At 57.4% G+C, this 27,532-nt stretch overlaps 1 protein-coding gene across 5 annotated transcripts; it reads right to left on the bottom strand.

Annotated features, from left to right (window-relative positions):
• Positions 1 to 95: 95 nt before the first annotated feature.
• Positions 96 to 26,587, bottom strand: ASIC4 (acid sensing ion channel subunit family member 4). Of its 5 annotated transcripts, none has more exons than XR_010149894.1 (11): positions 23,512 to 24,562; positions 6,958 to 7,102; positions 6,732 to 6,859; positions 6,382 to 6,544; positions 5,920 to 5,976; positions 5,453 to 5,598; positions 3,551 to 4,469; positions 1,705 to 1,796; positions 1,541 to 1,620; positions 1,126 to 1,230; positions 96 to 935 (listed from the first exon to the last, which is right to left on the bottom strand). XR_010149894.1 is itself a non-coding variant. In XM_001163732.7 (10 exons), exons 1-10 carry the CDS (start codon positions 24,472 to 24,474, stop codon positions 822 to 824), a joined length of 2,001 nt encoding a protein of 666 aa, XP_001163732.2. In that variant the 5' UTR covers positions 24,475 to 24,555; the 3' UTR covers positions 96 to 821. The 5 variants fall into 5 exon arrangements, 3 of the variants coding, with proteins under 3 accessions (XP_001163732.2, XP_016806064.1, XP_016806065.1); XR_010149893.1 differs by having other exon boundaries at positions 3,551 to 3,704; positions 23,512 to 24,561; XM_001163732.7 differs by lacking the exon at positions 5,453 to 5,598 and having other exon boundaries at positions 3,551 to 3,704; positions 23,512 to 24,555.
• Positions 26,588 to 27,532: the final 945 nt, after the last annotated feature.

Raw genomic sequence — 27,532 nt, 5'->3', positions numbered from 1 at the left:
GGCCTGCCTTTCCTTTCACCCGGGACCAAGTCATGCATGTGCCCAGCCTCACCCCGGCCCCCAGTGCGTGCTTGGTCACACAAACACACGGAGAATTCTTTATGCCTCTTTATTCCCAATCTCGTCAGCACTTTATAAAATCAGACTGGAGGGAGAGAGGACTGAGAAGGCTCCCTTCCCACCCTCCAAGCTCAGCCGAAGTCTGGAAGGTCTCCTGCCCCCTCCCTATAGAAGGGACTCTAGGGGTGGGGCTGGTGCAGGGGGAACTGGGAGCTGGGCCAGGCCTGCTGGGCCATCCTCTCCCCCTGCCAAGAGGGGAGCTGGGCCTGGAGAGGGGCAGGAAGTAGGACCAGCCCAGCACTCCTGAGTCCTGGGGCTCTCCCTATCCTGCTGACATTGGGCCTGGGACCCTGGCTGTCCCTAAATCACCCACCCCTGTAGCCCTACCCACCTTCTACATCTGTATCCCCCCACCCCACCCGGCTTTCCCTAAATATTTACAAATGTACAGAGGGCTCCCCCTCCCCGGCTGGGATGGGCTCTATCCTCCCCCTCCCTCTCCTTCCTTCCCTTCCTCTCCATGAGGGCCCATGGCCTGGTCTCCAGCCCTCCCGGGGCACCAGCCTGGGGATAAGGGGTGTGGACAAGAAGGACCTTTGTGCAAAGCAGCTGACATCAGGGCAGGGGAGGATGAGAGCAGGAACTGAGTCCTGGCCCTCCCAGTGAGCACCGCCCCCAGGCCTCTCCCAGGAGCAGGAGAATGTGCTGGGGATCCCAGGAGGGGTCCCAGACTCCTGGGTCCTTTCAGTCACAGCACCGTCCTAGCAAGCGAAATCTTCAAAGAGACCTCCTGGGGGACCGTGAGGGTGGTGGTGGTTGGGGAGCAGACTGCTGACCCCCCCACCCTCCGCTCGGCCCCGGCTCGGGCAGGGACTCTGCAGGAGAAAGAAAAGAGAAAGTGGGACAGGGAGAGCTCAAGTGGTGCCCCCAGGGCTCACACCGCCAGCCTTTCCTTGTCACCTCGGGCAGAGGCTCCAGGGCCCCCTCCACAGGCTGGTTCAGAAACAATGGATGTATTCAGTCCTGGGGAGGTGTGGCTGCATGCTGTGTAGAGCTTGTCCTCACCTGTTCCTTCAGCTCCTGAAGCCCCAAAGTGGAGATGCCCCCAGTGGAGGTCCGCAGGGGGGTCTTGGGACGCCTCCATACCCGCTTCAGTCGATCCCAGGACACCTTGGGGTTCAGGGTGGGGGACAGCAGTGGGCTCAGGAAATTTGGTTGAGGAGAAGCGTGAGCCTTACCATGCCCAGCTGCCCATAGGACTTACTGCCACAGCAAACTCCCAGTAGGACACCCTCCTCCTCCTCACCCATCCCTTTCTCCTGACTCTGAGCCCTCAGGCCTGCCAGCCAGTCAGGGGACCCTGGCAGAGAACCCTGAACCTGACTTTCCACCCAGGCCAGCTCCACCAGGCACCCCGCACTGCCCACTTCTGCTTTGCCCACGGCCCCCACTCCCACCCTGCCTTCTCCAGGGCCCTTGCCTCATAGATGTAGTCGAGGATCTCCAGCAACGTGAGGATGCTGGCCCCAATGAACAGGCCCATCTGTCCCCCGAGGTCTCCTGGGAAGCAGGAGAGCAGTGTCAGAGGGAGCGGCCGGGCTGATCCACCCCCACACAAGCTGGGGGCAGGGACACCAGTCTCACCCAGCAGGGCTGACAGGCCATAGGCTGCTCGCTGCTCCATGGCTTCAGAGGTCAGGGCCTCAAAGAAGACGTCTAGGACCAGGAAGTTCTCCCTGTGGAGACAGGAAGCAGGGTATTCGTGTGGGCCTTTCTTCCTGAGAAGGGTGGCAGGGGCATCCTGGATCCAGCAGATCCTGATCAGAGATCACTACATGGGGAAGTCAGTGACTACCCCCCGGACTCCCCAAGGCTGTGAGGGGAGGCAGTCCCGGATGTGTGTTAGCTTCATCTTTTGAGGGGTAGCAAAGGGCCTGGGAGAGCAAAACACAACTCCTGGACCTGAAGGAAACGCTCCTCCCTCCTCTAAAGCAGCCAGTGGTGTTGCCTTTGCCTCCTCCTTACGCCTCTGCGGACCCTTCAGTGACCCCTGTTGCCCGTCAGTCCACTCCACAATGCCCCTTCTCGGTGTCCTGGGCAGCCGGTGGCCTGTCCCCGGCACCTTCCTCCCCAGCCGCCGTCTTTTCTGCTTCCTCCACACAGCTGCCTATGGCTCAGGCTCCGCACCACACCACCCCACCACCCCGTGCCACACCACCCCACCGCCCCACGTCCTGTCACTGGACGCCTCCCCATTGCCTCCTCTCTCAGACCCAAACCCAGGGCCCTCAGAGGCCGGCTCACGCCTCCCCAGCTTCCCTCCCCGACTGGGGCCTGAGAATCAGTCCTACATGATCAAACGTGGGCTCACTGACAAATTGTGGCATGGGTTTTGTGTCATAATCATCTGTCCCCACGGAACCCAGCACTGAGCCTGGCACCCAGACCACGCTCCACAAGTGTAGACTGGCTGGAGGGGACTAGACCCAAGGCTCAGGGCGGTCCCTCCTGCCTCCCCCTGCAGGGTACTGTGTTCCTCTCCTGTCTCATCCTGTCCCTCTCCCTCCGTGCAGGGAAGAAAGATGCATAAGCAAAGCACTCTGAAATGTGGCATATGTGTAATGACAGAGATCTGTACGGGTGCTGGGAACTCAGATGAAAGGTGTTTGGACCTGGAAGCGCTTCCCTGGAGGTGGAGACACTGAACGTGACTTGAGCAATGAGTGGGGCTGCTTAGAAGAGAAGGGCTGTGGCCAGGCAAGGTGGCTCACACCTGTAATCCCAGCACTTTGGGAGACCAAGAACGGCAGATCACTTGAGGTCAGGAGTTTAAGACCAGCCTGGCCAACATGGTGAAACCCCATCTCTACTAAAAAGACAAAAATTAGCTGGGTATGGCTGTGGGTGCCTATATCCCAGCTACTTGGGAGGCTGAGGGAGAAGAATCGCTTGAACCTGGGAGGTAGAGGTTGCAGTGAGCCAAGATTGTGCCACTGCACTCCAGCCTGGGCGACAGAGCAAGACTCTGTCTCAAAAAAAAAAAAAAAAGAAGAAGAAGAAGAAGGAGAAGAATAGAGCTATGAAAGGCATTCCTGGTAGAAGACTCATCATAGAGATGCGGCCCACTCCCTGCCTCCACCATGCCCAGCGCCTGTTGAGGGCAGCCTCCACCACACACACACACGCACACAGACCCACACAGACATAGACACATTCTCTCACACACATACCCATTCACAGATACATACACTCATAAGTGTGCATGCACACACACATCACACACTCATACACTCACACACCCACAAGAAACACACACACACGCCCCCCACACAGATACACACAAACATGCATGCACACACACGTACACACCCACATACACCCCACACACATACACACCCACACCCACATACACACACATACATACACTCACACACACGTACACACAGAGTCACACAGCCACACACACACACACACACACACACACACATACCGTATGTAGGTCTCGTTGCGGTTGTACTTCCTCGCCAGGTACCGGGCTGAGCCCCTGTTGGGGATCCTGACCATGGAGATCTCTTTCCCGTAGCGCGTCAGGTTGCAGGGGGTGGGGCAGAAGCACGGGCCCTCAGGGCCCCCACCCAGGGAGTCTGCAACACAGAGGTAGCAGCTACAGTGGGAGTTGGAGAAGGGTGGTCCAGTGGCCCACCAGCTGCAGAGAGGAGGCCCAGGGGCCGTCCTGAGGCAGGCACACCCACACTGAGGGCCTTTACTGGCCAGCCCCAGTGCTTCCTAGAGGGGACTGGCTGCAGGTCCCCACCTGAACCAGCTTCAGACTGCTCCAGAGAGCAGATATAAGCAGAATCCCCCAGCACCCTCCCAACCCCCTGGGACTGGGGAGGGGGTCCTCGTGGCCCAGAGGGAGAACAGAGCCCATCCACCAGAGCTAATCAACTATGTGAGGCCTCAGACACACAAGGAGGTGTGGAGAGGATGCTGGGATGCATGCATGGATGGATGGATGGATGGATGGATGGATGGCAGATGGCCAGATCGACGGATGGGCGAACAGAAGAACAAATAGACCGACAAGCTTCCCAGGATCAATGTGCTGGGCTTTCTCTGCCTGCCCCTTCAGATCCACTCTCCACTCTTCAACCTTGCTCTGTACCCTATGAGGCTGATCTCCCCCAAATGCATCAACTAAACTCCCTTGTCCTCTGGCTTTGGGTTGAGTTTGGCCAACAGGAGGCCCCAGCAGAAACAGAAGGTGAGAGGGAAGAGATGCCAGGGTATTTCTCCCGCCTGGCTTCCTCACTGCCAGGCCGTAGGTGGCAGAGGCTGTGCTCCTCCAGCCATGCTGCTGTCAGTCAGCCCTCTCGGACAGCCACAGGTCTCTCTCTCCTCCTGCAGGCCTGGTGGGAATGAAGACTCCCCATGTTGCTAGCTCTGTGGTCTCCCGCTGTGCCTTGCAGGCGCCTTACTCCTGATCACATATCTGTTCCTTCACTAAACACCTCCAATCACCCCTGTGACAGATGCAGGTGGTGTGGGGGACAGAGAAGGGCTGGATGTGTGTGTGGCTGCCCAGTGTCTCAAACCCAGCCCCAAGGCCCCAGGTGTCTGGATTACTGCAGCCAGCTCGGCCAGTCCCTGGCTTTGAGTCTCCTCCCCTCCTATCTCATTGGACTCACTTGGCATTCCTGCCTTGCCAGAGGCCTTTGTTGGCTTCCTAGAGCCTCCCTCCTCTTTTTTTTTTTTTTTTTTTTTTTTTTGAGACAGGGTAACTCTGTAGCTCAGACTAGAGTGCAATGGTGTGATCCCAGCTCACCGCAGCCTCAACCTCCCAGGCTCAAGCCTATCCTCTTGCCTCAGCCTCCCGAATAGGTGGGACTATAGATGTGCACCACCACACCCAGTTCACTTTTTTATTTTTTGCAGAGACAGGGTCTCACCATGTTGCCCAGGCTGGTCTTGAACTACTGGGCTCAAGTGATCCACAGACCCTGGCCTCCCAAAATGCTGGGTCTACACTTGTAAGCCACCGTGCCTGGCCTCCCTCCTCCACTCTTTCTACTCCCTCCCCTGTTCTCTGCCCTGCAGCCACACAGATCTTTCAGTGCCCCGGACACAGCATGCTCTTTCTGGCCACAGGTCTTCAGTGTATGTCCCCCTTTGCACCTGACTCTTATACACCCATCAAGCCTCAGCTAATGTGTCCCTTCCTCTAGGAATCCTCCCTACCTTCCCAGGCTAGGGCTGCACACCCCTCCTTGGGGCCTTGCAGCACACCCGAGGCTCCCCTCTCCGGGAGTTGACAGGCTGTGTGGGAATGGCTGTCCACAGCCCTGCCGGGGTGTAAGCTCTCCAAGGGCAGGGCTGTCGCCCCCACTCTCACCTCCAGTACCCAGCACAGGCTGTAAAGGTCTGGAGAATGCGCGAATCGATGAATGGATGGATAGATGGATGAACTGCAGATCAGGCAAGATCTGTGGACAGATGGGGTTTGCCTTACCCACACCGATAGCCAGCAATGCATTTTTCCTGAGACCAAGAGAGAAGTCATTTCACTTTCTCAAAGTGGGTGAGCTCATTGGCTGAACCAAGATGAGAAGCCCAGACCTTCACTCCCAGTCCTGGCTTCTCTGCAACCCCCCACCCTGCTGCCTCCACTTACCCAAGTGTCTGTACCTGCAGAGGTCCGCAGACCTCTCCCCGACCCCACTGAAGTATGGGCTAAGGCTCAACCCCCAGGAAGAACCCTCCAGGAAGAGATTGGGAGGGGAGGATCCAAGACAGTGAGGAGAAGAGTGGACAGACATGAAGAGGCTGATGGAGAGGTAGGAAAGGGTAGGCAGCACGGACCCAGTGTGTGGTCGGCACACTCGATGTAGATATTTGGTGGGCAGATGGTCTCATTGCCTGAAAGGAGAGAAGATTATTCCTGGAAGCTACGATCACTTCCCCTGTCCCCCACACGCCCAAATGTAAGCACGTACATGCATGCACACACATATGCACACATTTGCATAAATGTGCTTGAACACCACACACACAACCTCCACAGATACGCAACCACGGATATAAATGAGCATGCACGTACACAAATACATATTAACATGCACACAGGCATCTGCATGCCGGCATTCCCACATGCATATGTGAAACCATGTTTAAAAATCCCAAACACTCACACTCACACGGGTACAGACACACACACATGTTGTATACATGCACCTGCCTGTGCACATGAGCAGTGCCTTGCCCCGGGAGGCTCTGGAGCCTAGCAGGGTGGCATGGAGGGCTGGCTGGGGGTGGGGTGCCCACCTGGCATGTGCACCATCCGGCAGTGGCAGCGCTGAAGCACGGCCTCCTTTTCACAGCGCAGCCGGCAGGCAGACACACTGTAGGCCGAGTAGCCCTGAAGCTCAGGCTCCCTGAGCTCACTCTCTGCGCGGCAGTTGCCCCAGGGCTGGGGCAGGTAGGTCAGCTGCAGAGGTGGGGCATGATGAGGTCATGCTCAGGAATCCCACCCCGGTCCTCCAGTGCCCACAGCCCCAGCAAAGTCAACACAGCTGGCAGACTCTGAGCTTCTAGAGGGCAGGTTTGCTCCACATCCCCTCTGAGCCCAAAGGCGAGCCCTGTGCCCAATCCAGGGCCTGGCAGGAGGTGCTCACCCGCTGTTCCTGGCAGGACACAAAGGTCTGGAAGCCTGGGGACACCCCAAACCCCAGCTGGTGGATGTAGGGCGGCTCCTCCTGGCTGTGGATCTGCACCCGAATACCTGCCTCAAACGACGTCTCATCTGCACAGCAGAGATGGGGACCTTTGGAAACCCATCCCAGGCAGAGGGCCCAGGCCCCAGTCCCCAAGGTGGCCCTTGTCCCTTTCCGGCCTGCGTACTTGTCTCCCTCCAGATGGGCAGGTACTCCTCCTGCTGGATGTCCAGCATGATCTCCAGGCCACTGCCCATGCCCCCTGCCCGGCTGGGCAGCAAGCTCCGCGGGTCCGCGTTGAAGGTGTAACACTTCCCATAGCGAGTATAGACCTGGGAGGTGGGGTGAGAGAGCAGGAGGGGAGATGAAAGGAGTGGCCAAGGCAACTCCAAAGTTCCCTGCTCCCTGCTGAGGGCCACCAGATCTGCTTGGACACTGTATCCTAGCAAGCAATGTACAGCCCAGCCTCTCCAATGAGCGCCAACTTTTCTACTGATGGCCTCCCTTAGATGATTAGAAAGCATCTCCAACCCAACAGCACATCAACACCTTCCCAAACCCTGCCTGCCCCCCACCGTTTTCCTCCACCCTAGTAAACCACCCCACTATATCCACCCAGTTTCTCAAGTCAGAATTTCTGAAATCTCCCCTTCCATCACTCCTGCATCCAAGCCAACAGCTAGTCCTGGGACACTTCTTTCTCTTCTTTTTTTTTTTTTTTTTGAGATATGGTCTTGCTCTGTTGCCCAGGCTGGTGTGCAGTGGCACGATCTCGGCTCACAGCAGCCTCAACCTTCCAGACTCAAGCCATCCTCCTGCTTCAGCCTGACAAGCAGCTGGGATTACAAGCATGCCACCAAGCCCAGCTAATTTTTTTTTTTACTTTTTATTTTATTTTTGTAGAGACAGGGTCTTTCTATGTTGCCCAGGCTGGTCTTGAACTCCTGGGCCCAAGCAATCCTGCTTTGGCTTCCCAAAGTGCTGGGATTACAAGCATGAGCCACCACATCCAGCCTCCAGCCCACTTCTGAAATACATTTAGAATCCATCCACTTTCCTTCCTTCTCCAGCAACCCTCATTTTGCCATCTCCTCCTAACTGCTCTCCCACCTTGGTCCACCCTTGCCCCTCCCTACCGGAAGCCATGGTGCCCAGTCCACAGTGCTCAGATCCAATGAAACCACTAACTGACTTACCCAACAATAGCTTCCCATTTCCCACATAATGAAGTCATGCTCCTTCCCTAACCCAAAAGTGCCCATGTGATGTGGCCCTTGCCTGCCTCTCCCACCACCTCCCCCATATGTCTGTGACAAGTTCAGACACCTGGACTCCTTTTCTCCTCGGACTTTTGTTGTTGTTGTCCCCTCTCCTGGAATGCCCCCGCACACACACTCATGGTATGGCTAGCTGCCCATCACTGAAGACTCAGCATGTCACACTCCTACATCACACAGCCACATTCAGTGTCACCGTCCATGCATCCACATGTCTGTTGGTTTGCTCAAGGTACTTATCAAGACCTGAGATGATCTTGTTCATCTACTTGTCTCCTGTCCATTGTCCATCTCCCTCAATGAACATGTATGCCGCACAGGGGCAGGAGCCTGTCTGGTGTCCCCAGCCTCTGGCCCAGTGCAGGGCACAAGGGACACTTGAATAAGCAGTCTCTGCAGCACAGAAGCCCGGCTCCCTTTTCCTCTGCGGAGAGTTCTCCTGCATGGACAGCAGATGGCGCTGGCGCCCCGGAGATGGAAGCCCAGGCTCCCGCTGGGGATTTAGCTGCCACCAGGAGCTGCGCAGCGGCAGGGGTGGAGAACAGGCTGAGGGAGAGGCGGGTTCTAGTTCCCCCCTGCCAGGCTTCCCTAACAGAGCCGAGCCCCTGGGTCAAACCCATCACAGGCAGCACCTTCCCTGGGGGCAAGGGGTCGGCGCACTCAATCACTCTCTCCCGCTCCCCCTTCCCTCTCCTTGGGAACATTTCCCACTGGTAAAAGCTGGAAGAAATGGCAGGAAGCGGTGTGGAAGGAAAAAGAGATCCTGAATGCCTGGCTTCACAGGGGGAGTGCAGAAGGGAGAGAGGCTGGGTGGAGGGCAGCGAACCAACTGAGAGTCCTCCTGAGACCTCCTAGGGGGCAGGGTGAAGTCCCCATGCCTGAGAACTAGACCACCCTGCTGCAGTGCTCTGGGAGTCGCAGCCCTGATCCTCCCCTCTCCCACAGTTCTTCTACCACCCAACCACCCTGCCTCCCGTTCCCGAAACAAAAACGTGTGCACCACAAACAAAGCACCCTGAGTTTACAGAACATAGTGCCGTCTACCGTTGCACACATCCCCTCAGTACCAGCTAGGTGTAGTTATCCCAACTACTCCAGATGAGGACATCACAGCTCAGAGAAGTGAAGTGACGTCCAAAGTCACACAGCTGGGAAGAAGGAGAGGTGCACCTCATCCAGGGGTGAGGCTCCAGCTGCTCCCACAAACCATTGCTGGCACCCCCCACCCCAAGCCTACCCTACCTCGGGACCCAGCTCCTGCCCCCGCCTCATCCAGGTAGATGAGACAGGAATGGGCCCCAGTCCCGTCCCTTTCTCTTCTCCCATTCCTCCTTCCCTTCTGCATCGTTCCTCTGTACCTTCCTCACCCTTTCTTCTCCATATCAGCTTCTCTTCAATTCCTTTCCTGTCCCTCAAGTCCTCTCCTTCCCTCAACATCCCCCACACACCTTTACCAGCTCCCAGATTCAAGTCCTTGACCCCACAGGTATCACCCCTGCCCTCCTCCCTGCTATGTATCCATCTGTGGGGCAGGAGTGGGTGTCATGTACAGCTCAGGAGCACTCAGTATGCCCCATGCACTGTGCTAAACGCTTCACATGTTCTATCTGGATGAATCTTCACAACTACCCTGTGAGGTGGGTACTATTATCTCCCCATTCTACAGAGAAAGAAATGGAGGCTCAGAGAATTCAACTGGTTTCCCAAGATTTTCAAGCCCAGGGCTTAAACACTATTGTGCACACAAATCAGGGGGATCTTTTTAAAGTGCAGAGTCTGGTAGAACAGATGTGGGGAGGGAGTTGGACAAGGCTGAGAGTCCATGGGCCACACTGTGAGTAGAAAGGCACTAGGTAAAGGAGGAGAACCCAGCAAGACAGCCCGACTCTAGACCTGTGCTCTTATCGCAAGTGACTGGAGGTGGAGGAACTCTGAAATGGGCCTGGCGCAAGATTCCTCTGTCCCATCCAGGTGCAGTGGCTCACACCTGTAATCCCAGCACTTTGGGAGACCAAGGAGGGCAGAACACTTGAGGTCAGGAGTTCAAGACCAGCCTGACCAACATGGTGAAACCACATCTCTACTAAAAATACAAAAATTAGCTGGGTGTCATGGTGGGCACCTGTAATCCCAGCTACTCGGGAGGCTGAGGTAGGAGAATCGCTTGAACTCAGGAGGTGGAGGTTGCAGTGAGCTGAGATCACACCACTGCACTCCAGCCTGGGCAACAGAGTGAGACTCCATCTCAAAAAAAAAAAAAAAAAGTCCAGACCCCGGGACTCATGCATGTAATCCCAACACTAACACTTGGGAGGCTGAGGCGGGCAGATCACAAGGTCAGGAGTTTGAGACCAGCCTGGCCAATATGGTGAAACTCCCGTCTCTACTAAAAATACAAAAATAAGCTGGGTGTGGTGGCGGGCGCCTGTAGTCCCAGCTACTCAGGGGGCTGAGATAGGAGAATCGCTTGAACCCAGGAGGCAGAGGTTGCAGTGAGCTGAGATCACGCCACTGCACTCCAGCCTGGGCGACAGAGCAAGACTCTGTCTCAAAAAAACAGAAAAACAAAATTCCTGGGTCCTGGTGGTGTGGGAAATGCTGATGGGAGGCATATATTAGTATTTGTAGAAATCTGAAAGTACTCAACCTCTTCCTATTTCAAACCAAGAAGATGCTAGAATCAGCTCTTGCTGACACAGCCAGTTTTGCATATACGCTCCAGTTGAAAGGCTAAAGAAGGCATGGGCGACGTGGGGTACCCACGTTATGAGCTCCTCACTCATGTCCCTCAGCATTCAGCACCACCTCGGCGGAGCCCTGACTGCCAGGCACCGTTATGGTCTCTCTGAAGCTCAGCCTCACCCATGGGACCATGAACTCCATGTGACCAGGAGTCCTGTTTCCCTCTTGGCATCCCCAGAGCCCAGCGAGATTTGCAGGAGGTATGAGGTGGGAGGAAGGAAAGCAAACACTATCAAACATCCCGACTTTGTACCAAGTCCTGTGATAGGTGCTTTTGATCTATTTTCTCCTTTGAGTCTCCAAGAAACCCATATGAGCTAAGTATTTTTGCCCCCATTTAATGATTAGGTACCTGAAGCTCAGAGAAGGAAAGTGACTTGGCTAAGGGCACACAGCAAATAAATGACAGCCAAGATTCAAACAGAACTGAACCCCAGGTCAAAGCACAGTAGGTGCTTATAGAACACCTGGTGGGTGTTCAGTGAATGAATGGCTCTTGGAGGCTCCTGACTCTCGGAGGGGCTGGGGCAGCGTCCCTACCTGGTACCTCCAACAGACACACACAGACACACGCTACATGGAACCGAGCCCACCCTACACAGGGCAGAGCGAATGCCCAGCTGGCGAGGGTGGTGGTTCCTTGGCACACAAACCCTCAAGGTGGCTGTGCAGAGTCGGGGTGACAAAGGGAGATGGGTGGAAGTTGTCTGGGTCTCAGGGATACTTTGCAGGGAACGGACTGGCCAGACTGGCAGGAGGAGGCCACCTGCACAGCCCGGGTCAGTCCTGACTGCTGGTCAGAGCACAGCGTTGCCCAGGAGACAGTCCCTGGGCCAGGCAGGCAGGGGCGGGTGGAGCCATCAGCTCCTAAGTGGCAGAACTCTGGTGGCAGCACAGCCCACAGCTTCTTCCATGGAGACGGCACGGCAGCTCCGCCACAAGGTCCCACAGGTTGTCCACTGCTCCCTCCCCATGGACTGGCCCAGGAAGGGGGGGCAGTATGCAAAGGAGTTGAGAGTCCAGGGTCCAGTCACGGAAAGGGGAAGGTCGTGGGCCAGGGAGTGTCCTGATGGCAGAGGGGCTATCTCCAGATCACCAGCTCTCAGCCTCTGGGCCCTGTCCCCATCTCAGACCCCCATGTCCTCCTTTGGTCTGGCCCTCCCTCTCTCTCTGCCTTAGCTCCAGGCCCACGCTCCTGGCCCTAGCTGGGGCATGTGTCCTCCCAAAGCCCCTCCCGGCCTTGGCTGAGAGCTCCTAGACAGGACTATGTCTGTGCTGTACACTGACACTCAGGTCCCCTCCCCCACCTTCCTTCTGGCCAGCACCGGCCTGTCCTTCTCTGATCACCCCCCCTTTAGTGTTGGCCTGAACCCCGGCCTGGGTCTGTCTGCCTCGCTAGCCTCTGTTTCCTGATCTCAGTCTGTCTCTCGAGTACTTCTCTATCCGCCTGACCCGTCTGTCCCTGCCCCTGATCAGTTATCCACTTGGACTCTGTTTCTCTGCCCCTGCCCTCTGTTGACCTGTCCATCCCCTTGGCCTCTTTCTCTCCCATTGTCCTGGATGCCCCCTGACCTTTTTGTCCCTTGCCCACTGCATTCTCTATCCTATTTGCTTTCTTCTCTATCCATCCCTTAGTCTGGCTGTCGAGTCTCAGCCTCTTGTCTTCCTCCTAGACTTTTCCCTGGGCCTGAGGCTCCCCACCCTGACCCAACATGCCAGGAACCCCTCTCCAGGTGCCCTCCACCTCCTTCTCCCTGGCGCCTGTCTCTCAGGGTCTGCCTGAGACAGTGATGAGGGGTTGGGAGAGAGTTGTCCAGAGCTTGCTCCTCCTGAGAGCGGTGGCTTGTCTCAGCCCTCGGAACTCCATCTATTCACAGCTTCCATTTCTCCAGAAAGCTCTCTCCCTGGCTGGCTTGCTTGCATCCTCCCTCCCTCGCAGAGCCCACAGGGTTAACAGGCAATTAGTGGGGCCAGGGCTCAGAGCTGTGGTGGGGAGAGGGCCCTGGGCCTCCAGGAGATAAGAAGCAGCCAGGAGATGCTGAGGCCAGGCTAATCCCAGAGCTAATCTTCGGCCTGGGCTTTATCTCCACTGCCTTCTGGGCACCCTGCCTCTGGTCCCGGCACTTCCCCTGACATTCTTCCATGGTATCCCTTCCCCCAAATTCTATCAGCTCTCCCCTTGACGGGGTCCACCCCCATGCCTCTCTCTTAGGTACCCCTGGAATGAATTCTTCTGCCCCTAGGTCCAGAGTGGGCCAGTGGAATGGGGTGCATCTTCCTCTGCCCTGGACTGTGACCAGCACCCTGGGGTGGAACAGCTCCCAGGGCCTAGCTTTATTCAGGGGTGGCCCAGTATCCAGGTTCAAAGCCTCTTCCTTCCCTATCCTTTCCAGGTGCAGAGGAAGGAAGATGGCACCAACCAAAATGCCTGAGGTGTCTGCGCTGCTCAGAACTTCGAGGTCACTCAGTCCAATCACTCATTGTACAAAGGCAGAAACAAGCCTAGAGACGGCAAGGTTCAGATCCAAGGGCATGCAGAAAACAGGGGCAGATTCAGAAGTGGACCCCAGGTTCACGGGCCAACATCACCTCCCTGGGAGTCAGCAGGCCCTGGTTTCAGCTCCAGCTCCATCACTGATAGCCTGTGTGACTTAGGTTGGTAAAGTGATTTATCAACTTCTCTGGGCCTCAGTTTCTTCATGTGTCAAGTAGAGACAGAAATCCCTGCTTATTTCACAGATTAGTTGTACATCTCAAAAGAGAGGAAGTATGTGAAAGGCATTTGCAAAGTGCAGTCATATACGTGCACCAGTAATAAAGGTTTTGTAGAGACCAGCATGAACCAAGCTAGGGCAGAGATTGATCACTATGTGGTGCTGGAAATGGATACACAGGAGGCTCATAACATGGGGAAAGGGGCATATATTTTGTAGGCTGACAGAACACGGTTCAAATCCAGCCTCTCCCACCAACTTTGGACAAACAACCTCAGATGTGTGATTGAACCTCTCTGAGCCTCGGTTTGCTCATCTGTAAAAGGGGAATGGTAATTCCTCCTCCTAAAGTTACATGAGAGGATTAGAGATCAATTCAGTGATTCCTGGCAGGTGCTCAAGGGAGGGGTGAGGCCCTTTGGGGAATGGAGCTTCCTGCCAGGACGGTGCAGCCATTTTGATCTTGGATGCCCACTGGGCGCAACCTCACAGGGCATCAAGCACCTTGCAGGCTCTCTGTGCAATTTGGGAGCGGCTTAGAGGATGGAGCTCTGTCACAGCGAAACCCCCAGGCTCTGAGATATGGCTCTTCTACCAGATGGAAAGCCCAACCTAGTTTACATCTGGGCCTTGCCCTTAGTTAAGTCTGTGGGATTCAGATTCAATCAATTAACCTCTCTGATCCTCCATTTTTCATCTGTAAAATGGGAGTAACAACAGGCACCCTTCAAAGGTGTTATGAGGAAAGACAGAATGTACGTAAATCATAGCAACCACTAATATTTACTTAGTGCTTACCTCTGTGTCAGGCACAGTTCTAAGCACTTTATATAGATTAACCCCTTAACCCTCACAAAACTCCTATATGGCAGTAGTCCTATCGTTTTCATTTTACAGACAGGGTAACGGAGGTACAGAGAGGATAAGGAAGCTGACAGGGGACCAGGCAGTCTGGCCCCGGAGTCCACCCATAGCCACTGTGTGACATACACCTGGCACACAGTACCTACAAATAGTAGGCGCTCAAGAACTGGTGAATGTTCAAACAACACTTACTTTGTCCAACACTATTCATTGAGCCTGTGCTCAACAGTGTCAGGCACTGTGTGCTTGGTGCTGGACATACAACAGAGAACAAAACAGACAGCCTCTGCCCTCAAGGAGCTTGCTGTCTGGCTGCAGAGACATTCATTCATTCAAAGTACTTATGGGCTAGGCACGGTGGCTCACACTTGTAATCCCGGCACTTTAGGAGGCCAAGGTAGGAGGATCGATTGAGCCCAAGAATTTGAGACCAATCTAGGCAACATAGCGAGACCTCGTCTCTACAAATAATAATAAATTAGCCAGGCATGGTGGCTCACACATGTAGTCCCAGCTACTCAAGAGGCTGAGGTGGGAGGATCTCTTGAGCCTGGGAGGTTGAGGCTGCAGGGAGCCACCGTGATGGCACCATTTCACTCCAGCCTGGGCAACAGAGCGTGACCCTGTCTCAAAAAAAAAAAAAGTGCTTATGGGGCACTTACAACATAAACACTTTGAACTGCACCAGGCATGTTCACAAATCCACCAGTCACACAAATGGATAAATTGTTACTAGTTGTGATCCTTGTAGTGATGGGGTGACCTAGCCAAGGCCACCACGGTGGAACAGGAGCTCAATTTGGCTTGCAGGGTCAGGAAAAACTTCTCTAAACAAGCCACCTGGCTCAGCCAGGAGGGGCATCAGACAATGCCACACTCAAGAAAGAGGAAGACACAGCGCCCTCAGCAGGCTTAGTTCTACACGTGCATACAGGGACCCCGCACCTCCACCGCCACCCATGAGCTTTTCAGGGCCACTTCCTCCCTACGGTGGATCTAGGAGGCAATGGCTGAGGTGTTTGTTCAAATGTAAATGTGTGAGCTGTGGTGGAAGGGACAGGGGAGCCCTAAGAGCCAGGGAGGGCTGGGGGCCGTGGAAGAAGGCTGTGGTCCCCGGCGGGCGCCGCGCTTCCACGGGAGAGGAGAACGGGAGGATGAAGGCCTCCGGGACCCAGGTAAACAGTCAAAACCATTCCCCGGGCAGCGACCGCTTAGGCGTTACACCCTAGAAAGTCCATTTTTAATTGGTGAATTGGTAAGTAAGTCCTTCCCTGACATTCCCGCCCCTCGACGCAAAGTTCCTCGTCAAGAGTTTTGCTTATACAGTGGAGCACACACCCACAGCCAGGCGGGAGTTCAGGAGACAAGACAGAAGGAGGCGGCGGGGACGGTGGGTGGGTGGGTGTGCGCCTGCCAGGAGCCCTGGCCCCCGCCCTCTCCCGCACACACAGCCTGGCCGCCCAGGCCTGGCCCACCCGCACCCAGAGGGCCACACCCACCGGCTCGCGCGCCTCGCCGCCCTCCGCTCCCTCCCGCGGGCCAGGCATCCATCACGGCTCCCGAGCGCCCTCCCTCCCATCTCCTCGGGGCTCCTCCGCTCTCCTCCCTGGGTCTGCCTCATTTGCATTCCCCCGGCTCCCGGCTCCTCGGCAAAGTGACCTCCGCACACAGCAGCGCCAGAGGCTTCTACCGCGGAGGGAAACACCGCCGCCCGCCCCCGCCGCGGCCGGGGAGGGGGCGACGGGGGCGGGGGTCCCGAGGAGATGGATGCGGGGCTGGGCCTGGCTGGCGGGCCTGAAGCGGCCGAAAGGCCCGGGGCCGGGGACACTGAGGGACTTGGGTGCTCGGGTGGGATTTGAACCCGCGACCTCAGGTCCCCAGCCAGGCGGGAGTGAGACATGATCAGCACGAGGCCCGGGAGGCTGCGGCCAGAAACGGAACCCCTACTGGGAACCTGGGGCTCCCCAACGTCCCGTTTCCTTCCCCCGTGAGCCCCCACTGGGGAGGGGCCGACCCCACCGGGCAGTCGCCCAGGGGTTCCCAGCCCTCCCGGGGGCCTGCCCAGCCCCCACCCCACCCTCCGGGCCCGCCGAGCCGCCTCCCCTCCCCCCGTTTGGTATTTACACCTTCCACACATTTGTAAGCTATTATCCTGTCCACGCTTAGTCACCGCTGAACCAAGCGCCACGGATTTAGCTCCTTTAATCTTTCCTCCTAAATCAATCCTCCATTTCCCCTTAATCATCCCGTGGCTCCTCTCTGAACTCTTGCTGCCGCCTCGGCTGCTGCAGCCCGTGCCTATCTCTCTGGAACTGCTCCCCCTCCAACCCAACACCCACGGGTGTCCCAAGGGCATGGTGAGCATTTGAGGGGTGGGTTGGATTTCCAGCGCTGCCAGCCCCAGCCTAGGAGCCAGGGGAAGAAGTGCAGACCCCTGCCCACCTCTTCCTAGAAAACACACCACTGAACCTTCCCATCTCCACTCTCAGGATCTCTGCCCCTCTGTCCTGCTTTCCCATCCTCACTCATCCTTCTGAAGACCCTAAGTTTCCACCATGATTTGCAAACAAACAAACAAACAAACATGGCAGATCTTCTCCCCTCGGGCCTCCTGCCCCCAGTGCTGGCCGTTCCCACCTCCTCTTCCCAGCTGCTCAAAGGAGGTGGGCTGCAGGGCCAGCCTGGAAGGGCAGGGAACGCTTATAACTCGGCAGCCTGAGGCCGGCCTCTGTTCCCTCCTGCAGGGTGGCTGTCCATCTCTCCTGGACCACCTCAGGCTCCACCCCCTTCACTCCCTCCTGCCTGCCCATGGGACCCACTGACGACTCGGGGACTGAGTAGCTTGGGTCTTGGCATTCCAATGCTCCCTGTAGTGCTCCCTGGGTGCCCCTGCCTCTCCATTCCTGATCCTTCCTGCCCCCTGCCTGGACCTAGCAGAGGCAGCCCTGCCGCCAGCCACAAGAGGGAGCAGATTCCTCCCAAGAAGCAGAAGGGCAGGGGTGGGGTTCCAGGAAGGAGTGCGGGCAGGGGAGACAGAGGGAGGATCAGAGGGGGACAGGACGTGGGGCCATTTCTTCAAACGCTAATCAGCGTCTTCCGGCAGTGTCTGAGAAGCTGAGCTGATAATGAGCCCAGCTCGGGGCTGATTCCTGATTAATGAAGAGGCCACGGGGCTGCTGAGTGGGGCTGGGTGGGGCATGTCCCTCACGGCCCTCCCACTGCCCTTGAAGACCAGCCCTCTGAGACAGTAACAGTCACTGCCCTTCCCTGCCAGGCCACACCACTTACATCCCCTCCACCCACTCCACTGCCCAAGCAGGCAGGCTGACAGCACCCCTCCAGGAGGGTCTCAGCCGCAGCTGGTGTGGGGTGGAAGGTGGGTAGGGTGGGTGCACCTGGTTCTGCAATCTGAGGGGTTGGCAGCCCTCAGTATTTTTTAAATCAGTTACTGTTCTATTAAAATAATCACGATTTGGAGCTGCTTTTGACAGACTGGAAGACCCAGCCATGCTGGGCTCCTCACACAGGGCAACAGTTAGCTAGGGCTGAGGAGCAGCTGCGTCCTTCAAGACTAAGTGGTCTTCAGTTCTCCTCAGACCCCACCCTTCCCTACTGTATCCCCCCACCCCAACCTGACCTGCCTGGCTCCTGAGGGCAGGATCAGCCCTGAACCAGATGTTGAACTAAATGTGCTTAAGGCTCATGCCTCAGGAGAAGCTGGGACCACAGGGAACAGAGGGCTGGACAGGCAGGGGGAGTCAGAGGGACGCCTGTGCGGTAGATAAGAGGCTTGGACCCACCTCAGTGGGCACCCTCTCCCTTCCACAGCCAACGGGGCAAGGGGCAGCCCTTGGAACCTCCAACCCAGTGGCAAAGATGTGGAGTTGGGATGGAGTGTGGAGTAGCTCCTCCCAGGGCCAAGTGTAAGGGGTGGAGGGCAGAGACTGTCAGTAGTGGCCTGACCACACACTGGGAAGAGAAGGAGCTAAGGAGGTCGCTGGGACAGAAGGAGTGGGTGCTAAGGAGCCCGAAACTGGGTCCTGGGACAGCCAGAGAGAGAGACAGAGAGAGGGCTTGCATGCTTTCTGTGCCTCAGAGCTGTCCTGGCTGGCAGCTGGGTGGGGCAGGGAGAGGAGAGAGGAGGGCAGGGGGGGTACTGCCCAGCTGGAAGAGGCCTTGTCTAATTGTGCCTGATTAGTAGAGAGGAAGAGAACAGGGCGAGTGATTAATAGTCACGGCAGTCACCAGCGTGTGGGGAAGGAGGGTCGGGAGGGGGAGGGAGACCGGAGAGCCCATAGGGGATGGAGATAGTGAGGCGCCCACAGGGCCCCGGGCTCCTGGCCCCCCGGGGCTGCCTGGACCCTTGAGGACCCTGAGGAGTGGGGCTGGCTCCTACCCATGCCTCCTCAGGGTTTCTTCGCCTCCCCCAGCCTCAATTTTCCAGACAGTAGCGTGGAAAAGACCAAGGTCATGTCCTGCACCTGGGAAGAAAGCACCTTTGCTCACGTGGTGTTTCCAGACACCCCACTGCCCCCAGCCCCCAGCCCCCAGACACAGGCCCTATCCTCAGCTCCACCTGAGATCACAGCCCACAGAGTAGATGGCCCGACTTCCAATCACAGCCCGCAGCTACCCTTTATATCCTGTGGTCCCAGTTGTAATCCCAGCCCTGCCCTACCCAGACAATCTCATTCCTAGGGCCATCCAGAGCTGCGCTGTCCAACACGGCAGCCTATAGCCACGTGTGGCTATTTGAATGTAAAATTCATTTTCTCTGTCGCACTAATCGCATTTCAAGTGCTCAACGGCCACATGTGGCTAGTGACTACCATGTTGGACAAGCACAGGTGCAGAGCGTGTCCATCACCACAGAATGTTCTATTGGCAGCACTGATCTAGACAGTGTGTGCACACTCCTGCACCTATGCACACGTGCATGCATATTTTGGAGGGCTAGATAGAATGGAAATGCTAGTACAGGGCAGAGGAGGGTGTGGGCCAGAGGGTCAAAAGCGGGGGGGATGACTAGGTAATGGAGAGTAATGAAGATGCCAGCACATGGGTCGGAAACCAGTAGGTGGTGCTGAGAACAGTCAGGTTAAAGATAGCCAGCAGTTGGGGTGACGGCATTTATAACAGCTGACGCTTACACAGAGTATACGATGTGTGTGCCAGGTAGTGTGCTAAGCTCTTTAGGAGCATCTCTTTAATCCTCACAACAACTCCCAATTTTTAGGTTCTAATATCCTATTTAAAGAATACACCCAGCACTTTGGGAGGCCGAGGCGGGTGGATCACGAGGTCAGGAGATCGAGACCATCCTGGCTAACACAGTGAAACCCCATCTGTACTAAAATTACAAAAAATTAGCCGGGCGAGGTGGCGGGCGCCTGTAGTCCCAGCTACTCAGGAGGCTGAGGCAGGAGAATGGCGTGAACCCCGGGGGGCGGAGCCTGTAGTGAGCCAAGATCGCACCACTGCACTCCAGCCTGGGCAACAACGAGACTCTGTCTCAAAAAAACAAACAAAAAAAAGAATACACAAACTGATGCTCACAGAAGCTTTTTGGCTTCCCCACGGCCACACAGCTTAATGCGTAGAGCCGAGGTTCGAATCCTGGTGGTCCCCAGGTGAGAGGAGATGCTGAATTTTAGAGCCACCCTTGCATTTTACAGCTCAAGAAATGAAGCCTAGGGAGAAAGAGTGATTTCTGCCTTTTAGTAAGAGGGCAGGCTGAGAGCAGGCCGCAGTGGGGAAGGTAGAACTGGGGCTTGGAGGAAGGGGGTGTGGGTAGCAGATGGCGGCAGGAATCAGGGAGGAAGGGAGAGCTGTCTACAAGGCTGGGGGTGGGGGACATACAGGTGGTAGAATGGGCGGGAGTGAGATGGTATGAGACTGAGTGAAGAGGGGAGGGAGAAGAAGAGAGGAGCAGAGGTAAACTAGCTGGAGCTAGCCGCCATGCAGAGCAAACATACGGGGCCCACCTCCCAGGGCCCTCTCCTCTCTCCCCTCTTCCCTCTTCTCTCCAAACTGCCCAGCCTGCCTCATCCCCTAGGCCCTCCCAGCTCTCCTCCACCCAGAATGGCCTCTCCCTCTCTGAACTCGACCTCTTACTACCCATGCACCTCGTCTGGCAATTGATCCTGGCACCTTATGACACCACTTGCATGGCTGATTAACTCTTGCATGGTTGCTTAAACTTCTGAGTGTCCCTGTCCCCACTCTACCACGAGACTATAGGCTGCTTGAGGACAGGGACTGGGGACAGGGCTTCCCATCTTTGCTGTCCTCCACAGCTCTGAGCAGGGAGCCCAACACATAGTAGGCACCCAGAACTCCATGTTGATTGATTGACTGACTGATTGGGAATGCATGAAGGGATATTAGGGAGCGTGGGGGGAGAGCGATTGCAGTGGTAACAGAAGCAAGAGCAGCAGCAGAGGGGACTGGGGGAGGGCACATTACCCGGAGTAAAAATAGGCTGGAAAATGTGACATTTATTAACTTGGATTCCAGAGGAAAGGTCACAGCAGAGTGGGGAGTGGGAAGGAGGAAACAGGGAAAGCAACAGAAAACACATCACAGCCCCTTGGTGAAGCCTGTCCCTGTCTCTGACCATCTCACCACCCATACCCCGGCAGGCTCCCCACCAACCAGCTCACATACCCATCTCCCCACCATAGACCCCAAATCCCCATCATTGACTCCAGGTCCTCACCACAGAGCTGATTATGGACCTCATGTCCTTTTTGGAGACCCCATATCTTCATCTCCATGCCCATTCTCCAGTCTTTCCCCTGTAATACACCCCATCTTCCCCACTACCATGGATCATGGGCCCCCAGCCCAATCTGTAATTCCAGACCCTGGTGAATCTGCAGCAGACTCAGCCCTTGAATGCCAGACCCAAGACAGAGTTACACTCAGCAGACGGGGGATGCAGTGTGTGCAGAAGAGTAGGAGGCTGGGCTGGAGACAGGAGAAATGGAAATCCCAAAGGGGAATTCCTGTCCCCCAATGCTAGCTATGCCCTCTACCCCTCACTGTCCTGCACCAGGGCCAGAACCTCAGCCCACGGACTTCTACCATCCTCCTTTCTCCAGCCCCAGCGTACCAGAGGGCCTGTGGGAAATCCACCCACACTCCTCCGGGCCATCCCCAGGATTCCGGGGACTCACCAGCCTTGATCAGGGGATCCCCGTTCCTGTATCCTCCAGGCACCGCCTCCTAGCCTGGAGACCAAGCAGAACCCTCTGCCTCCCTCCCCTTACTTCCTCACCCCCTCCAGCTCTTCCTCTCCTTTCCTCCCACTGGGGTCTCATCACCCTTCCCCTTTCCTGCCCACCCCCAACTCCCGCTCGGGGACACAAAGATCCCATTGATTTCTGTCCCAACAGCACCTGCTAAGACTGAGCTCTGCCCAGCCCCCAATACGGAGTGGTGAGGATTGAGGACAGCAGAGCCCTATGGATCCCAAAGGCCACACTCACCATCCATATCCCACCTCCTCCTCGGGGACTCTACCAACCCTTGCTTTGGGGAGCAGTGCTTTTCCCCAGGAAAGGGGGTGTACAGCCGGACAACAGGCCAATGCCCCCGACTCTTCTCCCTGCACAATGCTCCTGCTCCTGTCCCTCTATTTCTACCTAACTCCCCTGCCCAATGGCAGGAGGCCCCAGACACTGCAGGCATGGTGGGGGCCAGAAACCTGGTTGGCTGGAGCATGTTTCCTGGTGATCCTGAGGCAGCGGGTGAGTGAGAACCTGGCGGGGGTCCCTATCACTGGGGCTGGCTGCTGGAGGCTGGGCCGGAGTGGGCACCATGTTGATGCCAAACATTTGCATATGCACTGGGCAGTGGCAACGAGGATGAAACATACACGCACACACACACAATGCTGGGAGCAAACTGTGGACTAGGGACAAGCATCTCGAGCGCCATGAATACTAGATACCCTGTGACTATGGGTGAATGGAGCCCTGACAGACAGGCAGTGTACAAGACACGCCCACCCCCTCACATACCTGACTGTGGGAGGCGTGCATGGCAGAGCAGCCCAAGCTCACACCCCTCTCCCGGAGAGGGTGCTTGTGTTTGTGCTCACACGTAGGTGACAGATGGCGCCAGCAGTCTCCAAATGGGGAGCAGTGGTTGGGATAGATGGGGGTGGGGGTGTCATGAGAAGGGATGGCATCCACAGTGGGACCCTGTCCTTGGCAGCTAAGCGAGAGCTGGGAGCTAGACATGGAGATGAGTAGCTCTCTGGGTGTGGGTGTGCAGGTGTGCATGTGAGTGTAGTGACAGGGACAGTGAGTGTGTGAGAGAGGGAGTGTGCAGGAAACTGTGTCCCCCAGCAGTGCGTGTGTGTGTGTGCGTGTGCATGTGCGCATGCACCCGTGCTGGGGCAGCAGTGAGGGTGAGTTATGCACGTAAGAGTGAACCAGTGATTCCCAGTGTAAGAGCCAGAGCTGGGCATGGGAGCCGCTAGAACAGGAGACAGAGGGGGACTGGCCCCCAGGAGGGCTGGAGGGCAGAATGAAAGAGGGATGTGTGAGGGAGTCTGTGAGGCGGGCATGTGAGAGACACACAGAGATCCAGAAGAGACACTGGCACCCAGTGTCCTGAAGACCGGGTCTCTCCAGCCTGCCCACCAGGCCAGCTCCCCAGGAGGCCACCCGGGGTCCTTCCCTAGATGGAGCCCCCGAAACCTCCCCTCCCTATCTCCTTCGTTTGGTGGGAAGAATCCAGTAGCCTCAGAAGAAAAAGGGAGCAAGAGAAAAGTGGGAGTCAGTTGGTCTGGCCTTGGGATGGTGCGTGCGTTCCCTGCAAGCCAGCCAGCTCCAGGACACCTGGGCCCATGCCTAGGAACCCCCACCCCAACTCCCAGACCTGGGCACTGCAGCAGCAGCAAAACCAAGAAGAGGAGCAGCAGGCGCCCCAGGGTAAGCCCCTATGAGCGGCCACTGCTCCATGGCTGGGAAGCCAGAGGGAGACGCCAGGCTTGGGGAAACACGAGGCCAGCCTCTGGTGGTGGAAGGAAGGGAAGCCCTGTTGAGGATGCCCCTGTATACCACTGCCACCACTCCTCCCCACTCCCCAGCCTCCAGCCATCCAAGGCCAGGCAGCCCAGCTGGCAGAACTCACCACAGAGAAGTTGCTGGCGGAGCAGTGATGCCCACTGAAGTTGCAGCTCTTAAGCATGTCGGCGAGCTGGTGGCCAGTGCGGTTGAGGATGTCTACCATGTCAGGCTCTGGGTAGCGCAGGCCAGCCGCACGGTGCCCATCCCGGTCTTTGGGGGGCAGCCCTGTCAGATTGGCCAGGTGGAAGATGTCGGCATCGCTGAGTGCCGAATGCCGGAAGCGGTTGATATTGCAGAGGGTGACAGCCGGGAAGCCCGCCACTGGGGCTGGGGCAGCGGGGTCCATTGCCACCAGGTGAGGCCGGGTCAGGTAGCCCCGGGCCAGGCCAGCCGCCTGGTACAGGAAGGCAGCCAGCGAGGTGAGTAGGGCCAGTGCCCACAGGGTTCTGCGCAGTCCGTGGGGGCCTGGGCCACAGGCCCGGCCCAGTCCATGCAGGGTGCTGGTGCTGGCAAAGGTGGCCAGGTCTCGGGGGGCTGCTCCAGAGGCAGCAGCCCCGAGGAGGCTCTGCTCATCCCCTGCCTCCTTCTCCTTGGGTTTCGCATCCTCCTCAGCAAATTTGATTTTGCACACAATCTCGATCGGCATCTGTCCCCGGCTGCTGGGACTGGCCAGAGCCTCCCTGCCCTGTCCCTCCCTAGCCAGCAGCCCTGGTGCCCTCCCGAGTGGCGGTGGTGGCAGCGGCTGCTCTTCTAAACTCAGGGCAAGCGGGAAGAGGACAGGGACAGGGTGGGGGCCCGAGGTGGGGGAGTCACTCCCACTCCCAGCAGCTCCGCAGCCCTGGTGCTGCCTCTGCCGCTGCTGCCTCTGCTGCCGCTTGTCTCTCTCCTCGATCGTCTCCTTGTGGCTTCCCTTATCAGCACCAGCACAGCTGTCAGCCCCTGCGTGTGTCCCTGCGAGCGAGCAAGTGAGCGAGGGAGCGAGCGCTGCTCCGCCACGCCGCGCAGCCCCAGCCGCTCCGCTCAGCATGTGCTCCGGAGCCCACCCCGTGCTTAATAATTCAGGACATGTCAACAGCGTTTCACCGGCAGCACGGGCGTCAGGAGCCAGGCCAGGGGAGGGGGCAGTCCCCAGCCCAGGACAGAGATCCCAAGACTGGGGCTATCCCCCAAACTCCTGCTGCACCCTAGCCGCTCACTGGGTCCCCAGATCTCCCCACTTCCTGGCCACCCAGGGAAGGGTGCCGTGCCCAGGGTCCTCAGCTCATTCTTTGCCACTTTCCTGGCCCACACCCCATGAAGGGTCAGCCAACTCTATCCCCCCACCTCCTGGCCTCTGAGACTCCTGACTCCAGCACCCAGCCACCACCTGATCCCACTACCCGACTCACAGCATCTTCCAGAAACTCCTTGAGAGAGCCACTTGTTTGAATGATGGAGGGAGGGGGGCAGAGGAGGGCAGGCTAGACAGACCAGGGGACAACGGTGACTCCAAGATTCTCAGCTTCCCTGGAGCTTTGCTCCAGACTTCAACACCCACCATGCCCCTGCCCCCTCTGGGAGGCTGGCTGCCCTCACCCTCATTTTGCCCCCAACCCCAATCTCAGTCATTCATATGTCTGGGACAGACAGCACCCTGGCCAGCTTGCATATCTGTGGCCACTTTGCTTCCCCAAATGTTCCCCAAATCCCTTGCCACAACCAGGCTTCGGGGGAGGGCTGTTGGGTAAGCAAGCCAGGGAGCAAAGGGGAGGTGTGCTTCAGGGGTGCTCTATATGTAGGGGGACGGGGCATGCAATGGAGGGAGAGGAAGAGCCCCAGTGGGGGCGTGGAAGGGAGCAGGAAGATGTGCTGGGCGTCAATGGGAGCGAATGCTCTCCTAAAGAAAGGGGTTTGAGGGGTGCCTGGCAGAGTGGGGCAGGAGAGCCCTAAGGGGTCTGCTGTGTTCTCGTGGAGGGGAACAGGCATGTGGGCCATCATCATAGGTGGGGGTGGGAGCCTCAGTTGACTGGCCAGGAGGGGATGCATCCATGCCCCCAGGGTGGGGGTGGCAAGAATCAGTGCTTGTGCTCTGGGGCCCCATGCGACAGCATGTGCCCTCACGGGGGAGGAAGCCCTTGTCCCCGGGAGGAAAGGGGGGCTGATTAATCGGGGCGCTAATGAGCAGCAGGGAGAGGAAGCGTGGACGGGCGGGGGGAGGTGGCTCCATCGATCCAAGCCGCGGAACCAGCAGCTGAAAAAAAAGTGAGAAGGGAATCGATCTGAGGGAAACGGCAGCTGCTGGGGATTAGAGCCCGAGGTCCACCCGCTGCCCAACGGCCACCCCGCCCCCTGCGTCAGGCCTGGCCCCACAGCCTCTGCCTGGTCCCAGGGGAGGGGCCTAGGGATGGCTCCCTTAGCAGCTGGAAGCCACTTTGCCCACCCTGGCTGCAAGGCCAGGTCAGGCCCCATCAGGGTCACCCCAGCATGGAGCCTGCCCACACACCCAGCCCTGGCCATGTGTGGTGCCCTGCTTAGGTTGTCCCTAGCCTTTAGGCAAAGTGGCTTCCCCAGGGACCCCACAGCTGGGCTTCCCCACAAGCCTCCAATGAGTCTGGGTCAGCTGGTTCCCCAAGCTGGGAAGATAAGACCCCTGGGGCAGGGTGATGCATCTGGCTGGGACATAGTGTCCCAGAAGGGAAAGTGGGATTGGCATTGGACAAAGCTGCTGAGTTAGCACTGAAAGTGGCCAAGTGACCACAGACAGCCCCCTCTCTCTGTCCCATGCCCAGGCAGCCGCCTCCTATGCTCTCCCCTCCCTGGTAGACTTCCAGACCTTTCCAGAACTCCCCCCACTGTTCCTCCCCATCCTTCTCTCTCTTCCCCTTTCTCCTAATATTGATTTTTCTTTACTGTTTTTTTTAAAAGGTGATTTAATTGCTTTTTAAGGTTACTTTAGTCTGGGGCTTTGCCAAGAAAGCGGGAAACTGCCCCCCAAACTCTCCGCAGCACTCGTTGCTACCCTGGAGTGCATACATATCTCTAAATTCACCCACCATCTATTGAGATCTTGGGGTCACACTTCCCCGACAACATACTGGCCTCCATCATGAGACAAATCACATCCTCTTTCCTCCTGAGGGTAGGCAGGACGCCTTCAACCTCTATAAGGAAAGAAATCGGGTGGTAACTGGGTATAAGGGGCATGTGGGGGGTGCTGTGAGGGGAGCTCCAGGCTGCCAGGAAGTGGAGCAGCAATTAGCTGCATGCACACCCCCACCACTGCCCCACAGCCAGCTGTCTCCAATTGTCCCCAAGCCCCCAGCCTCCAGTCTCCCAGATCTCCAGGAATCTGGTGATGTTCTGAGGGAGTGCCCCAATACTTCCAGCTCATCTCTTGACCTTTCCCTCCGCTTCTCACCAGGCCCTCTGGACCCCTCCCTGTCTCTCTATACCCCCTTTGCCTCTGGCCCCGTCCCCTCTCTCCTCCCTCTCCCCGCTTCCCTGCCTGCCTCCCTCTCTGCCCGGCTGCAGTTGGGTGATAATCTCCCTCATTTAGCCTCCCGGCTGCTTCCCCGGCTCATTGCCCAGCTGGTCCCTGGGGCCCGGCCCAGCTTCTTCCCCACCCCCACCCCAGCCCTGCGCCCAAGCTCCCCCACCCCTCCCTGCTTCCCCCACCCACTCCCGGGGGACCAGCTGCCCCTTGCAGTGAGGCATCAGGGACAAATGTGGCTGGCCAGGCCTTGAGCTGGGTGTGAGCAAAGGGGGCGGGGCTGTTAGGGACCCTGGACTGGGAGTGCGGGGGAGCTGGGTGTTGCGGGGTCAGAATGTGAAGCCTTATCCCAGGTTCCTTTGCTTTCTAGTTGTCCCCATTCCTCAGATTTATTCCCAGTCCAATTCACCCGCCTCCGCCCCCCAGGGGATGAGCTTCCTGACAGTGAGAATGAGTGGTAGATGGACTGGGACGAGGTTTGGTAACAGGGCGGAGTGGGGGGGGTGCGGTGCATGCAGTTGGGGGGAGAGACAGGGAGAGCAGTGGGTTTCTGGCTCAAGGTTCCTGGGAGGAGGCATGGAGATTTTGTTTAGGCAAAGTGCCCCAAAGGCAGACC

The sequence above is a fragment of the Pan troglodytes genome, chromosome 13 (assembly GCF_028858775.2).
Source record: "Pan troglodytes isolate AG18354 chromosome 13, NHGRI_mPanTro3-v2.0_pri, whole genome shotgun sequence".
Classification (NCBI taxonomy): Eukaryota; Metazoa; Chordata; class Mammalia; order Primates; family Hominidae; genus Pan; species Pan troglodytes.
This window is presented reverse-complemented; position numbering and strand designations above follow the sequence as displayed.